Here is a 15,833-nt window from a genome sequence, read left to right as displayed (position 1 = left end):
CCTTAACAAAAACTTTAAAAACTTAAACGTAAAGTCCCAAAAACGTCCGTCTTTGTACGTCACAGGATTAATCGAAAAAAAGGTACTTAAAACAATATAATATGTTTTTTCTATGAAATCTATGCTCACCAGAGATTATTCAAAAAATGCAGCGTCTTCGTTCTAGATCTGTAGGTTGTGTGAAAGTGTAAAGGTTAATGAGCGGAGCAGAGTATGCGCATGCGCGTTTCCATTGTGCTTTTTATAAATAAAGATAAAATAAAAAGTAATACGTAAAAAATGAATATTGAAATATTCCCAAACATGTGCAATGAACGCGCAAAAAATATTAATAATAATAATAATAAAATTATTAGTTGTTTCTTTCCCCCCCCCTTTTTTTTGAAATATAACCGACGTCTGAGGCGCAATTTTCGAATGGCCGATATACAGGCGGGAAGACATAAGCGGATAATGTTCGCGTTAATTAAGTGGTCGGAAGATGGAAAGTTCTCAATTGTGCCAACTGAACACATTCGGGATTTTGATGAGGAGGAATACTTAGACGGTTTGGAGGAAAAGGACGTTTATTTGGTGGAGTGGCGACAAGGCGCCAAGGAGCCAAAAGGCGGGTGGCCGGTCTATGAAGCCTCCATCATTAAGCTAGCAGGTGCCTTTTCTCCAATATAATATTACTTTATTGTCGCTTATTTGTTAATCAAAATATGTAACTTAATCAATTATATTATGATGTACTTTAGCCTTTTTTATTATTATTCTGCCTCCTCAGAAAGGGAAAAAACTTTGCAAACAAAGCTTAAGGAAATTGAAGAACAACTACCCAAGCCAGAGGTGGTTAAGAGAAAAAGTAAACCTTCTATGAAACTCCTTGAGGCCACAGAGGTGAGAGACGAACCGGCAGCTAAGAAAAAGGTGAGTGTTTTGCCACACGTACACACACAGACATATATGCTAATATATATATGTGTGTGTGTGTATATATATATATATATATATATATATATATATATATATATATATATATTAGGGGTGCAACGATACTCGTATCGATATTGAACCGTTCGATACAGTGCTTTCGGTTCGGTAGGCATATGTATGAACAATACAACATTTTTAATTTATTTTATCAACTTCCCTGCTGTCTGTGTTGAGTGCTCAGTGGATCTGCGCTCGACAGTGCAGCCTAGGCGGAGTAGTCGAACGCAGATTCACTGAGCGCAGGGCAAGCTAGCGAGACAGAAGTTAAGCTCTCCTTGCAACATGGCAAATTGAACCTCCCCCACCCTCATTCAGATCTGGCGTTTGGAACTATTTTGGTTTTCTTGTGACATATGACCCTGAAGGTAAGCGTGTCATGGACTAAAGTAAAACAGTATGTTGGATGTGCCAGCAATGCTCAATTACATGGGTGGGAACTAGTGTGTTAGCGCAGTTAGCTCGTTGTGTTGGCCGTCCAGCCCCACGCACGAGGCAATCCGCAGTAGCTGTTAACGGAGCTTTGTCGTGTTGTGTCGTTAACCTCATTTCAGATTAACGCTGACAGCACTAGTGGGAACACAACGAATATGACTGCACATTTACTCCGACATCATCCTAGTGCAAAGACAAGTGGAAGCAGACAAAAACAACAAGCACGCATGCTACAAACTTTACCCGAGTCATTTAGACAGCCGTTAGCACATGATTCTCCTTATGGGGACCTGATATATTTAATATGCTGCTGAGAATATAGCCCAGAAGAAGCGTATAGTATAGCTTTTATTTTGGAAAGAGCCATTTCTCTGTAATAAACTCTCTTTTCCAAAGATGAGTGATTCCTCAATCAGATACAGGGCTCGCAAAATATATGTCAATGCTTTTGCATTCTTTCGGAAATGTAGCTGGGTAATTATGTCATTGGCATCGGTGAGCCACTGTCAATATGTGACATATTGAAATCGCGTTTGAATTTGCGCTTGTTTTTTGCTTTCACTTTGCAATCGCCCGAACTGTGTATAGAGAGCGACAGTACTGATTGGTGAGTGATGATAATTTGCGCACCAATTCCTCTGACATCATCTTATCAATCGTTAGCTTACTATGCAAACATGACAAGTGAAATCTCCCGCAGCTTAAACATGTGAGAGGTTGATCGTGCAGAGAATCGCTGAGCGTTATGTGAGTGCCTGTGTAAAAGCAGCAGGATATATATTTCAGTTCTGCTGAGCCAAATAAGACAAGTCAGGGTGAAGAAGTGACAGCCAAAGAAAAGCTTACCACAAAACGGAAAAGTTATGACAAATCAGACTATAAGGCAAAAAGAAAGTGCAGCTTTATGGTTTCATGGACAAAAGAATTTCTGTGGCTGCAATATGACGAGCTAAATAACCAGGGCTGCACATAAGTGGTCCGCAGGTGCGCATTCGCTGTCAAAATAAAAAACGCGCTCAAGATAAGAAGTTGCAACGCGTGTTTGCGTACATAGGATTTTCTGGAGGAGGACAGACATTTGTTTAGAACTCTTAAAGATGTCGAAGAAGCAAGCTCCTTTAAGCAATTACTTTGGTGTTCCTCCACCTCCAAAGAAATGTCAGAAGGAGTCCGAACCACAAAAGAAGCGCGTATTCTCAGAAAAGTGGTTGCAGGAGGTGAGCTGGCTTCAAACAAATGATGAATGCACAGAGATGTGGTGCAGAATGTGCCGTGAAAATTTAATAAATGACAAATTAAAAAGGCATGAACATTTTTTTTGTATCGAAAAAATATCGAACCGTGACACCAAAGTATCGAACCGAACCGAACCGTGAATTTTGTGTATCGTTGCACCCCTTATATATATATATATATATATATATATATATATATATATATATATATATATATATATATATATATACACATACACATACACACCTGTTTTGTGTATATATATGTATGTGTAACCCCCCCCCCAACATTTTGAGATCATTCCTTCATACAGAAGGTGGCTTTTACAGAGAGAGTTTTTTATTTAATTTCTTAGGCATACCCAACAGAGCAACAAAACGATCTAAAGTTATGGAATGAAAAGAAACTTGAACATCTACAGCGTGTCATTAATCAGTTGAGAGAAGAGAACTCGAATCTAAAAAGAGAAAACGATAGGCTTAAAAATGAAATACTTGAAAGTAAGTACTGTACTATTACATGTTTTATGTGTGTGTTTACACTTGTCATATACAATAGCTATCAAAACCTATTCACATTTAATTTCACTTTCACAGAAATCCCACCTCTCCTTCAGGCTACAGAGCATTTACTTACCAAGGTTAGAAACAAAGCACAGTTATCCTTCATTAATAATCACTAATTACAATGTTCCACATTTCCTTGCCTTTTTAATCATTTTAAGGCCTTTTGGAGGTTTTTTGGGGTTGTTTAGCAGTAATGTTTGTGCCTATTTATTTCAGCCCATGAAAATGAATGCAGATCTTCCTGACGTAAGTAAAATCTAATTTATTTTTTTGTCATTATCATTAATTTTGTTGCTTTGTTGTTTTTGTGCAGTTTGCAATCATATAAACCTAACAAGCATCAGTCAGCAGTGTGCCTAACCTAAACAGATTCTTGCTTTATTCACATAATATGTAGTTATATGTACTTGTACATTGTACCTAGGGTTGCGGCCACTTGGCACCGCCCCATTGTTGTGACAGCCCTGATTGTACTTGTACACTGCATCGGAACAGGGAACAGTCTGCCACATTAATGTATTTTTAAATGACTTGTTTCTAATACATCAATTTTTCTCTTACAGATGTCAAAGTCTGAACCTGATGCTGCCCTCCCTCATCCTCCTAAAGTAAGTATTAGTTGTTGTGGTTTTTTACGCAGTGTCTGTGTCACGTGATATTATGTCACATGCTAAGCATAACTATTGAAATAATAACTATTTTATAACAGATTTTCCCAAACACTAGCTATGTTTGTTGTAATTCAGACCAGTACTACTGGTTAGACATTGCTTAATAAGGATTGTGTTTTTCAGCACGATATCTTATTTTTCACAGGAAAAAGGGGAAAAATTTGTAGATGGAAAACTCTCCAAATGTTCTTTGTGCATTTTGTTTTCTATTTGTTAGAATATTTACTATTTATTCAAGTTTTCTAAGGTATCTAATATTTTCATACCTAATATCCATGATCTAAATATTTTAAGAAATAGTCGTTTGTTTGTCAATTGAAAGTGTGTAGATCTTGCATTATTATGGTGTTATTTTATGATTATACACTCAAAGGTATTAAATGGTCTTAAAATGACAATGACATTACTTGACGCAATTGTTTATGGGGCAATATACCGACCAACAAAAAGTTGTTATCGTAACAGGCCTACAAAACATGATTTTATGATTGATAAATACAAAAAATAAATACATTTCATTTCTCTGACATTCATCTGATATTCAGTTACAATTCACACCACAGCTACCTGCACATGCAAAGTACTATACTGTAAATTATTTTGCACAAATACCTGTACTATTACTAACACATTTACTATATTACTTTTAGCCTGTGGATTTAAATGCAGATGTCCTTAATGTAAGTTGTTATATCATGTTATTTTTATTGTTATTTATTTTATTTTACATTCAAATATCGCAAACTTCATGGGTTAAATAAGCTTGATTGCTAGTAGATAAAGAATAGTTCACCTGTAGTTCACCTAGTTGTGGGGCGATCGTGACTCAAGAGTTGGCAGTTCGTCTTGTAATCGTAAGGTTGCCGGTTCGAGCCCCAGCTCTGACAGTCTCGGTCGTTGTGTCCTTGCGCAAGACACTTCACCCGTTGCCTACTGGTGGTGGTCAGAGGGCCCGGTGGCGCCAGTGTCCGGCAGGCTCGCTTCTGTCAGTGCACCCCAGGGTGGCTGTGGCTACAATGTAGCTGCCATCACCAGTGTGTGAATGGGTTGATGACTGAATGTGTAAAGCGCTTTGGGGTCCTTAGGGACTAGTAAAGCGCTATACAAATACAGGCCATTTATCATATAATTGATATTCCCGATTAATTTCTCATCTCTGATTTAATGCCTTTGTTTGTTTGCCTTTTTTTGACCATAACAAGACATTTTTGCAGGATATATATGGTGAATTTATATGCATAGATACAGTCGAAGTGCTTGACACATGCACAGAGCAGTAGATGGACTAGGAGGGAAATAATTACAATCATGATGTTGATTGGTGATGTCAGTATATATATTTTAGAGGAATGTTTTGTTTTTCACCCAAAATGAACTATATTGCTTCAGAAGAGATTTTTTTACCCCACTGAATTCTTATATATTGTTGTGTTTTTTGCTTGTTTGTTTGTTTGTTTTTTTCTCCAGAACATGTATGCTATACCTATTTACTTGAATTGTACAGATATATTTACGTCATCAAAATATGTCACATGACTTACAAGGTTTAGATTGTTGTGCAACATTGTCACATTCTGATATTTATTCAGTGGTTTTATGGCAGTCAATGCTATGTGTATGTTTTTTAATCTTTAAATATTCTCCTTTATAGGTGCCCAACTCTTCATGCAAAGCTTCTACGTCTGGGGATTCTAAAGTAAGTATTTTTGCTTCTGCTTTGTGCCACCGCGAAATGTCAATCTTTCTTATTAAAGTGTAAAGACTCAATCATCTAAGTTATTCTGAGTTCTTCCTTCTTTCATTTAGTTTACCAGTAATACTCTGTCTGTAACAACATTGTTGACTTCGTATGTATGTGTTTATTTATTTAAAGGGTTCCAGTGATGCTGAATATGTAAGTAATTTTGCTGAGAATTTAGGTAGGTGCAAACTCAAATGTGTTTTTTAAAAACAATTTATATTGAAACACTCTTTTTATGTGATTGCAACCACAGGTGGAGATAGCACATGCTACAGGGGTAAAAATTCTGAAACATCAGTGGGCTACTGCTCTTCAGGCCCAAACACCCACTTCAATGGTGCGTGTTCTTCTGATGGCCGTCTTCCCACTGGATGTTTTGATCCAGAGCAATTTAAAAGGTAAACAGCTTTGAAACTTAGTTCCAATGGTTAGCTAATAGTATTTTAAAAAGCCTACTTCTCTGTCACCAGTTTCTTTACCAAAAAGCATAATATTGTAGTTCAAATGTTTAGATGAACAAAGATCAGATTTTTGGAAATTTAACTAGTCAGACACTCAAATGTTAATGTAATTTATAGGAGGACACAGCAAAACAGACATTGGTGCAGAACGAAGAACTGCCCTTGATAAAGAAACCATGACAGCCATATATAGTAAGTGAAGACTGTGTATCTAAAATTGCATACTGCACAAGTAACTCACTTTGCAACAATAAAAATTGCACAGATAGGTGATGATGCATTGAAGTGGTTGGACTCAGACAAAGAAGGTCAACAGATTGAATGCTGGAGAGTAAGGATAGATGACCAAAAGGGGTGTTAGTATTACTGTAATGTGAACTGGATAGACTTTCCATCGAGGGGGGGAAAAAAAGGTAAAATTATGTGTAAAATATATCTGTATCTCTATAAACGGAAATATCTGTTTGCTAAATGAAGCTGGCTAATTTAAATCATGTTTTTATTTTAACTCTGATAAAAGTACTAGAATTGTGACTTTTGTTTGTTACAGTGGCGGTAAGGAAGAGGTTCCCCAATGTATCCAGAGGGGCATTGGGGATTGCAGTCAATTCAAAGCTGGGGGAACTCAGACTGTTGGAGAAGAAAAAAAAAGTTACATTTTAAGTATGTTTTATGTTCATACACACCCACATATATATATCTATATCTATATCTATGTATATGTGTGTGTGTATTCCTCTGCTTGTTATTGCTCAGTAACAGATGCATTGAGTTTTTTCTTTCCAGTCACCTTTCTCACTCACTATGTATTAACAGACCTCTCTGTATTGAATCGTATCTGTTATTAATCTCTGTCTCTCTTCCACAGCATGTCTTTATCCTGTCTTCCTTCTCTCACCCCAACCGGTCGCAGCAGATGGCCGCCCCTCCCTGAGCCTGGTTCTGCCGGAGGTTTCTTCCTGTTAAAAGGGAGTTTTTCCTTCCCACTGTCGCCAAAGTGCTTGCTCATAGGGGGTCATATGATTGTTGGGCTTTTCTCTGTATCTATGAAGCGCCTTGAGGCGACATTTGTTGTGATTTGGCGCTATATAAATAAAATTGAATTGAATTGAATTAAACATCTTTGAGTGATCACATCTTTATTGTGTTAATAGCAGTTCACATCAAATTCACAGTATCATTACTTATAAGTGTTTGTTGCAGTTGCATTTTGTATAGCAAAATGTGTATATATATGTGTGTGTGTGTGTGCATATATATATATATATATATATATATATATATATATATATATATATGTATATATATTATTATTTTTTTTTATTATTTTACAATTTTTAAGAATGTTATGAGAATAAAGTTGTATAATGTATGTTCCTAGCTTGATTTATATGCTATGTTTGTTTTAGATATCAAATAAAGATTTTCAGTTGTTACATGTGAATGTGTTTTCTTCGACTGAAATATATGAAGGGTAAAATATATTTTTGAAAGATTTTTAATTAATTTTCAATTGTATTTTGAAATATATTTTGAAATATATTTCAAAATATACAAAAAATGGCCAAAAAATATATGCGCTAAAATACATTTAGAAATATATTTATATATTTCGAAATATATTTTGAAACATATTTTGAAATATATTTCAAAATATACAAAAAATATATTTTTTTACCGTATGGGATAATTGAACTAAAATCACAATCAGAAACATCCAGGTGGCTAAATATGCATTATATGAGCGTTTTACAGTGTTGGGAAAGAAATGACACCCACCTCTCCCACAGGGGAATTGTAGAAAAGGGGAGAGGCAAAAGGGGTACACTGTATTTATAGGGTTGCACCAAAGAAGAAGAAGAAAAGAATGAGGAGGGGCTCTAACTGATAATGAACATAACTACAGGCTTGGAGGTCCTAAAAGTCAGGTATAAAAGGAACAGTTTGGGGGTTTAGGACACATTTTGTGTAATTATAACAATGTGACTTATGACCCTGTTACACTAATCCAAATGCTAATCCACATGTTAATCCCTGAGCGAACAGGAAAGGGAAATGGATTTTGAAATGCAGTTTATTAAAGTGCAATTCGAAAAGAGTTTTTGAAATGCAGTTTATTAAAGTTCAATTCGAAAAACGTTTTTGAAATGCAGTTTATTAAAGTGCAATTCGAAAAAGGTTTTTGAAATGAAGACTTAAAAAGCATTTTAAAAATCAGTTTATTAAATTGGAATTCAAAAATGAATTTACAAGTGCAGATTTTATTCTACAATTCATTAATTAAGCACAGGATTTTTTATTTCGATGCGCATGGCTCTTGTGGTCCTCCATATTTATGCCCATGCACTCTGTATAAACTGCATGTTTCGACAAGCATAGAAACGTACGGCCATTGTGCTGTGGTAAATGTTGCACAGGACACGAGTGGAAAAAACGAGGAAGTAGCCTACCGCTGTCACATCACGGCAGGATGGCGCTCCGGGCAGCTGGAGGTCGTTTATGGCAGTTTCAGAAGAGCTGTCTGAAGGTAAAATGCGCTATTATCTGGCTAAAGGGCTAACAGTGCACACCTATCACCACTCTTTTCCCGTAGACTTTGGCAGGCTGCAGATGTTTAGACGTAAAAACAGTTTAGACTTCCGTTTTTAGGGAAGCGAGTTGTGAAGTGGGTTAATGGTGTAAGTGGCTCGAGTTTATATTGACAAGCTAAGGATATGGGCTAACAAGCTACGAGAGCTAAATCCATTTTTTAAAACCAGTGTGTACGGCTTCCTTTCACCTCTCACACGTCTACGGGCTGAAGCACACACTCACCACGGAGCGTCGCTGTTCGCACTCAGCTCAACTACAGCCACTTCTATTCATGGCGAAGTCAACTCCTAAATCAAAGTTTGTTCTCTTTTCTCTTGTAGGTTACCAGCTTTCAAACACTAGGAACTGTCAAATACAAAAGAAGCTGTCCCGTTGAAGTGAGCCATCTGGATAATTTGGTGCTTACAATGAAAAGTGTGCCAGATACCATCAGTTTTTACAGCTCAGTTCTTGGCATGGAGGTGGTCACTTTTAAGGTATGCGCAGTAAAAACCCATTGCTTTTATTATTAATGCTGTTGGGCATGTTTCTATTAAATACGCTTGTTTATTATAATGACAAATCATTGCATTGCAGTAGAAAAAGTGAACTGCCATGGTTTTTAAAAAATGTCCACTAGGTGGCATGCTTTGATTGTGAGTCTTGAGCCTGGAGTCTTCTGTACACCCACTCACATCTTATCTGCATTTTCAAGGGAAACCGCAAGGCTCTGAGCTTTGGGCAGCAGAAGTTTAACCTTCACCAGCGGGGGCAGGAGTTTGAACCAAAAGCTAAGCATCCAACCTCTGGCTCTGCAGACTTGTGCCTCATAACCAAAACCCCTCTAGCTGAAGTAGCTGCTCATCTTAAGGTAGTTCACACAATTCCTTAAGTGGTTTTGATTTTACAGGTCACATTATGTAACCATTTTGAGGAAAGGAAGTTAGAAAAAAAATCAGGGCTTGTTAAAATGGTCTGTGTCCTTTTCTCCTCTTGCAGGCTTGTGAAGTCAAGATTGAAGAGGGTCCTGTGGAGAGGACGGGGGCTGTGGGGACCATCACCTCACTGTACTTTAGAGATCCTGACCAAAATCTTATTGAAGTGTCAAACTATAACCAGTCAACAGCAATGGACTCTTCTTGATACTTCTTTGGCCTTGGTTACTGACATGTCAAACAACTCACCAGCCCACCAAACTCATTGTAGTCTGGTATACAACGCAAAATTATTGCTTTTACTATAATTGTATTTAGTTTAAACTGTTATTTTAGAGTCTGTTATGAGTCATTAGGACAGGGTGTGGGTGTTCAGCTCTGCTTAAGTTTCTGTTTTAGTTGTGTTTGGACAAGGCAGTGCAGGCACAATTTAGTAGAAAAAGTGAAGAATACTACCAGAGGATGTTTATCCACAAGTTTAAATGGGCGCTTGTGAAGGTTTTTATATAACTCTGTCTGTGACAAATAAAAGGTTATAATGTGCACCAAAGGCTCTGTTGGATTTCTGCTTCTTTTTTTTAAATAAAATGTTTGGAAACAAGATAAATATCTGCTCCTTCTGTCACCATTTCTTGTGTTGTTTTTGTCACTATGAGTTCTTAAGCCATTTATTAATGCAGCACTACAGTTGCATTACTCAGCAATACAGTGTTTAGCTGTACATTAGTTTAAGAGTGAAAAATAAAATCCTGGGATTTAAGTTATTTACATGCAAGAGTAGTACTAAAACCATTTTATAAGTGTGCTGTGGTAGAGGCTGTGAGATCGCAGTAAATTGATAGTTACGGCACACTAACATAAGGCATCTAATCTGTTTTTTGTTGGAGAAGAATTACAAAAAGGTCTGATGTCGACATTATGTAGTCAGTGTTGATTTATCGAAGAGCCAAAACACTGAAATGGCCAAAACATTTGAAAAACCCTACCTAAAAAAGCGCTGTATGAACTAAAGTACTGTGCCACTTTCACGTTGCATCTACAGTAGCTACTTGGCCACGGAAATCCACGCCATGAAGCTCCCGGAGTGCCGTGTTTGTACTGATGTTAATGCCAGAAGAGTTTTGGAGCTCTTCTGGCAGCTTATATTGAATTGCTAAAATTACTGCTGTATACTGAACTGTATATAACATAATATTGAAGTCCTTTCATGAACAGGTAAGCCCTTTCTCTAGCTTCTCAACCCCACAGTGAGACCATTTTTTGGCTCACATATGTTATATAACAATAAAGACTATGTTATATTCTTTATTGTTGCTTCAGACATACACAATGTCCCATTTAAACATGGCATATGAGCTACAGTTATGGCCCAGAGTTTTGGCAGTGGCACAACGTACATTTTTCATACACTTTGCCTCTTTAGCTTTTGTTTAGATTTTTTTTTTTTTACACGTTTCTATGATTTAGTGAAGAACAATCACAAGGATGTTATAAGTTAAAAAAAAAAACTTTATTAACAAATAAATACAAATTTAGTTCTGGTAGTGGTGCCACAGCTATTGTCATCTTTTATATTCTCGTTTTTCCCCCCATTCAAAGCATTCAAACGTGTGTGATTTCTTTTCATGTCTGTAACAAGACACTACAGATGACACTACAGCTGCTGCAACCCAAAACTACACACCAGTAATTCACGCTTAGAGTTCATGGAGTAGTAAATATACAAGGGCTGTGTTACATTTCAGTGTTACAGGGAAGTTTGCCTTTAGCTATAGTAATTCACCTTGTTCCTGAAAATCTTCTTGACTAGTGACGTTTGCATACCAAACATACCTTTTATTGTCTTCCACTGATTTTTAACTCTTTAGCATGAATGCTCATTGTTCTAGTTTTTTGTTTTGTTGTCAAGGAAAAGGCCCACTGATGACACAGATAACCCACTTGTAAACACCCCCTCTGCTACCTGACAACAGAAGCAGTATCGATGAGCGTGGGGAGGGTTGATGTTGCATCACCGTTATATTGTCTGTTTTGATGTGGGTGTAAAAAGTATAATAGCTGAACCTGTGGTATTCGTGCTTATTGTGTTTGAGTTCTCGGACTTGTTGATCAGTGTGTCCCAATACAAAAGGATTCATGTTGCATCATATTAAGGGTTTTCCTCATCGTAGATGATATTTTTAGCTGTAATCCTTTTCATGATGAAACAGTGTAGTGTCCATAGGAATGGAATTATAATGAATGATGTGTGATACAATGGAGCCTATCCCAGCTGTCATAGTGCGAGAGGCGGGGTACACCCTGGACAGGTTGCCAGTCTGTCGCAGGGCTCCTTCCTTCTATCATTTCCTTATTATTGTTATTGCTCATGTCAGTAATATTGTCTTTATAAGCGCAAGGACCAGGTGTGAGGAAAAAAAGATATTTCCCAGCACTATTTCGTGTTTTATAACATATTTTTATGATCTTTATTCCATATGATAACCCCCTCAAACACACTAATTCTCTGTTAATATTTGTGTGTAGTTTTCTAACTTTGTCTGGCTTTTATCCACTTCACCAGCTAGATTGGATTGTAGTTATATAGGATAATAAGTTATGTAGCTTGCCATCGCCAGTGTGTGAATGTGTGTGTGAATGGGTGAATGACTGAATGTAGTGTGAAGCGCTTTGGGGTCCTTAGGGACTAGAAAAGCGCTATACAAATGCAGGCCATTTACCAAGAATGATGCATCGACAAACTTTTTTTTTTCAGTTGCGAAAGGCCAGCACAGCAGTTAAGAATGTAACAGTCTTTATCTGTTAATCCCAAAGTCTCACTAATAGTTCTTTTTTTTGGCAATTATTTGCTTGCATCAGCACATTTTATGACCTGTACTTCAACTGATAGTGTTAGTTAAAGTACACAAGCATATGTTTGGTTTTACAATCAAATCAGATACTAAAACACGCATTTGGCTTTTAAATTATCTAATGGGTGCGATTAATTTATTGACAAACCAGTTAGGCTCTACTTTATTGTGTCACTAGCTGGTGGACTGTTTAAGCACCTCTGGGATATGTAACACCGAACATGTCAGACAATGCTTTTTTTTTTTTTTTTTTTGCGTTTTTTGTAATTATATTTAGATGAAAACACACAAACAGAAATACTGAAATTATCTTCTTTGAATGACAATAGAAACAGATATATAGATCAAAACCAACAAACTTTTACACTGTTTAGCAATCCATTGCTCGGAAAAGCACAAAGCATTGTTAACTCTTAATACATTGTATATACAGCAGCAATACTGGAAAGCATTCGTTAGATAGAACCCACTTATGTTCCCTTTGTAATGAAACTTATTATCTCAAAATACTGATTTCTTCATGAATCAAGATAATAATAACATACATCTATATTACAAATATTAAAAATAGTGACATGGCTCAAAATGTATTTTGTTATATTTGAGCTCTGCAATATGCAAAATGTAGATTTTTCTTTCATATTTTGATTAAAATATGTTTATGTGCAAGAATATTTGCGTTGTTGCTATGCTTCTGTGTTACTATAAAACAAATGTATCCAGCAGTTCATAATATCAGCTCCAACAAGTGTTAGCAAACTCTCAACTTTTTTTTTTCCAGTTGTGAAAGGCCAACACAGCAGTTAGGAATGTAAGTCTTTATCTGCCAATCTCAAAGTCTTTCCCACCTCACCAATAGTTCTTTTTGTAGGCAATTATTTGCTTGCATCAGCACATTTTATGACCCGTACTTCAACTGATAGTGTTAGTTAAAGTACACAAGCATATATTTGGTTTTATAATCAAATCAGATACTAAAACACGCATTTGGCTTTTAAATTATCTAATGGGTGCGATTAATTTATTGACAAACCAGTTAGGCTCTACTTTATTGTGTCACTAGCTGGTGGACTGTTTAAGTACCTTTGGGATATTTAACACAGAACATGTCAGACAATGCTTTTTTTTTTTTTTTGCGTTTTTTGTAATTATATTTAGATGAAAACACACAAACAGAAATACTGAAATTATCTTCTTTGAATGACAATAGAAACAGATATATAGATCAAAACCAACAAACTTTTACACTGTTTAGCAATCCATTGCTCGGAAAAGCACAAAGCATTGTTAACTCTTAATACATTGTATATACAGCAGCAATACTGGAAAGCATTCGTTAGATAGAACCCACTTATGTTCCCTTTGTAATGAAACTTATTATCTCAAAATACTGATTTCTTCATGAATCAAGATAATAATAACATACATCTATATTACAAATATTAAAAATAGTGACATGGCTCAAAATGTATTTTGTTATATTTGAGCTCTGCAATATGCAAAATGTAGATTTTTCTTTCATATTTTGATTAAAATATGTGCAAGAATATTTGTGTTGCTATGCTTCTGTGTTACTATAAAACAAATGTATCCAGCAGTTCATAATATCAGCTCCAACAAGTGTTAGCAAACTCTCAACTTTTTTTTTTCAGTTGTGAAAGGCCAACACAGCAGTTAGGAATGTAAGTCTTTATCTGTTAGTCTCAAAGTCTTTCCCACATCACTAATAGTTATTTTTGTAGGCAATTATTTGCTTGCATCAGCACATTTTTGGACACATGTTTAGACCTCACATTAATAGCTACTAAAGGGAAAAAATAGCTACTAAAGGGAAAAAATAGCAACTAAAGGAAAAAAATAGAAGAGCATTATCCAGCCTTCGTCTTATAAAGGAAAAATGTTAAAAATTCTGTTGCGTGCCCACAGTTAAAGAAAAATTTACATAAATAAAACACAGTTGTCTGTTATGAAACTGTTTATCAGCGATATAAGACCCTATTGAACCGAAAAACAGAACAGACATTGTGTTTTAATGTTATTATTATAACTGAAATCAAAATGCTCTTCTCTCTACTATACAGTGGACCACATCTGCCCATAACACTATTTATTACTTCAGTTACTTAAATTATTACTTTTGAGCCCTTGGTGATAGAGAGACATTTTTTTTTGGAATTATTGTAATTTGTAAATGGTTCATCAAATATGTTTCTTAAATATTGTGTATTAAGGTTCAAAGTTTACATTTATGTCATTTGGTTCCTTTCAAATCCATTGCACTGGGATACAGAGGGAAAAACTGTGTCCTTGCCTTTTATGATCAGATAATACACCATCGTTTTTCAGTTTTACACAGTTATATAGTTAAATGTTTCCATGTGAAATAAGACACTTAATGAACTGACAACCTGTTCAGGTGTAAGTACCCCTTCTTGCTCCATGATAGATAGGGGAGAGGATGCAATCCCCTCACCCCTGTAACCCTGCAACCCTAAACTCAATAGGTGAAAGAACATGAATGAATATGAATATGAATGCATTAGAGGGTGAATACCAGACAAAGGTTTATGAAATAGGGGATACCACTGAAATTGCACCAAAGGTAATAAGTTGGTACTGTTAGCTAAGTTTAAAGATTAACTTAAAAGTGCCTTTTCTTTTCTTCTTCATTAATCTCAATTTGATTTGTTTTAATTTGTGAATTATTCATTTACGATCCAAACTCAAGTTGATTCCAGTTCATTGTGTGAGACTGAAGTGGACGTGTCATTAAACACACATAAGCTCAAGGAGCAGGAATGAGGAAACCAGCCTACATTTCCCAGCACTATTTTGCATTTTATCACATCTTTTTGTTTGCACTCCAAATAAACACGCTTGAAAGACAAAACCAGCTATCAGCTTTTTCTTTCACTCTGTAGATGTTCTGATGGTTTCAGTTGAAGTATATGTGCATATTTCTTCTTATAATCAAATCAGATACTACAACATGTATTTGAACTATCTAATGGGTGTGATTCATTTATTGACAAACCAGTAAGGCTCTACTTTATTGCATCATTAGCTATCTAACTCTTTAAGCACATCTGGGATATGTAACACAGAACATGTCAGACAATGCCTTTTTGCGTTTTTTGTCATTTTATTTAGATGAAAACACACAAACAGAAATACTGAAATTATCTTCTTTGAATGACAACAGAAACAGATATATATATTAAAAGCAACAATCTTTTACACTGTTTAGGAATCCATTGTTTGGAAAAGCACAACTCTTAATGCATTGTATATACAGCATCAATACTGGAAAGCATTCAGTAGATAGAACCCACCTAATGTTCCCTTTGTAATGTAACTTCTTATCTCAAAATATTGATTTTTTCATGAACC

At 35.9% G+C, this 15,833-nt stretch overlaps 2 protein-coding genes across 3 annotated transcripts; both read left to right on the top strand.

Annotated features, from left to right (window-relative positions):
- The first annotated feature begins 398 nt into the window (after window positions 1–398).
- Window positions 399–6,769, top strand: LOC146524444 (uncharacterized). Of its 2 annotated transcripts, XM_085172654.1 has the most exons (11): window positions 399–649; window positions 770–912; window positions 3,002–3,146; window positions 3,243–3,286; window positions 3,429–3,458; window positions 3,776–3,820; window positions 5,535–5,579; window positions 5,757–5,777; window positions 5,878–6,022; window positions 6,203–6,277; window positions 6,636–6,769. In XM_085172654.1, the coding sequence occupies exons 1-11, from the start codon at window positions 418–420 to the stop codon at window positions 6,746–6,748; spliced, it is 1,038 nt and encodes a 345-aa protein (XP_085028780.1). In that variant the 5' UTR covers window positions 399–417; the 3' UTR covers window positions 6,749–6,769. The 2 variants fall into 2 exon arrangements, with proteins under 2 accessions (XP_085028780.1, XP_085028773.1); XM_085172647.1 differs by having other exon boundaries at window positions 3,002–3,286.
- Window positions 6,770–8,396: 1,627 nt separating this feature from the next.
- Window positions 8,397–10,171, top strand: glod5 (glyoxalase domain containing 5). The gene is made up of 4 exons (XM_085171396.1): window positions 8,397–8,612; window positions 8,998–9,153; window positions 9,372–9,527; window positions 9,656–10,171. The coding sequence occupies exons 1-4, from the start codon at window positions 8,556–8,558 to the stop codon at window positions 9,797–9,799; spliced, it is 513 nt and encodes a 170-aa protein (XP_085027522.1). The 5' UTR covers window positions 8,397–8,555; the 3' UTR covers window positions 9,800–10,171.
- The last annotated feature ends 5,662 nt before the right edge of the window (window positions 10,172–15,833 follow it).

This window comes from Neolamprologus multifasciatus, chromosome 2 (genome assembly GCF_963576455.1).
Source record: "Neolamprologus multifasciatus chromosome 2, fNeoMul1.2, whole genome shotgun sequence".
NCBI lineage: Eukaryota > Metazoa > Chordata > Actinopteri > Cichliformes > Cichlidae > Neolamprologus > Neolamprologus multifasciatus.
This window is presented reverse-complemented; position numbering and strand designations above follow the sequence as displayed.

Excerpts from the sequence above, each read along its gene's own strand:
- LOC146524444 (XM_085172647.1), top strand. The coding sequence starts at position 418 with ATGGCCGATATACAGGCGGGAAGACATAAGCGGATAATGTTCGCGTTA. Across the intron at positions 913-3,001 it reads AACCGGCAGCTAAGAAAAAG|GCATACCCAACAGAGCAACA; the intron begins GTGAGTGTTTTG and ends TTAATTTCTTAG. Across the intron at positions 6,278-6,635 it reads AACCATGACAGCCATATATA|TGGCGGTAAGGAAGAGGTTC; the intron begins GTAAGTGAAGAC and ends TGTTTGTTACAG.
- glod5 (XM_085171396.1), top strand. The coding sequence starts at position 8,556 with ATGGCGCTCCGGGCAGCTGGAGGTCGTTTATGGCAGTTTCAGAAGAGC. Across the intron at positions 8,613-8,997 it reads TTCAGAAGAGCTGTCTGAAG|GTTACCAGCTTTCAAACACT; the intron begins GTAAAATGCGCT and ends TTTCTCTTGTAG. Across the intron at positions 9,528-9,655 it reads AAGTAGCTGCTCATCTTAAG|GCTTGTGAAGTCAAGATTGA; the intron begins GTAGTTCACACA and ends CTCCTCTTGCAG.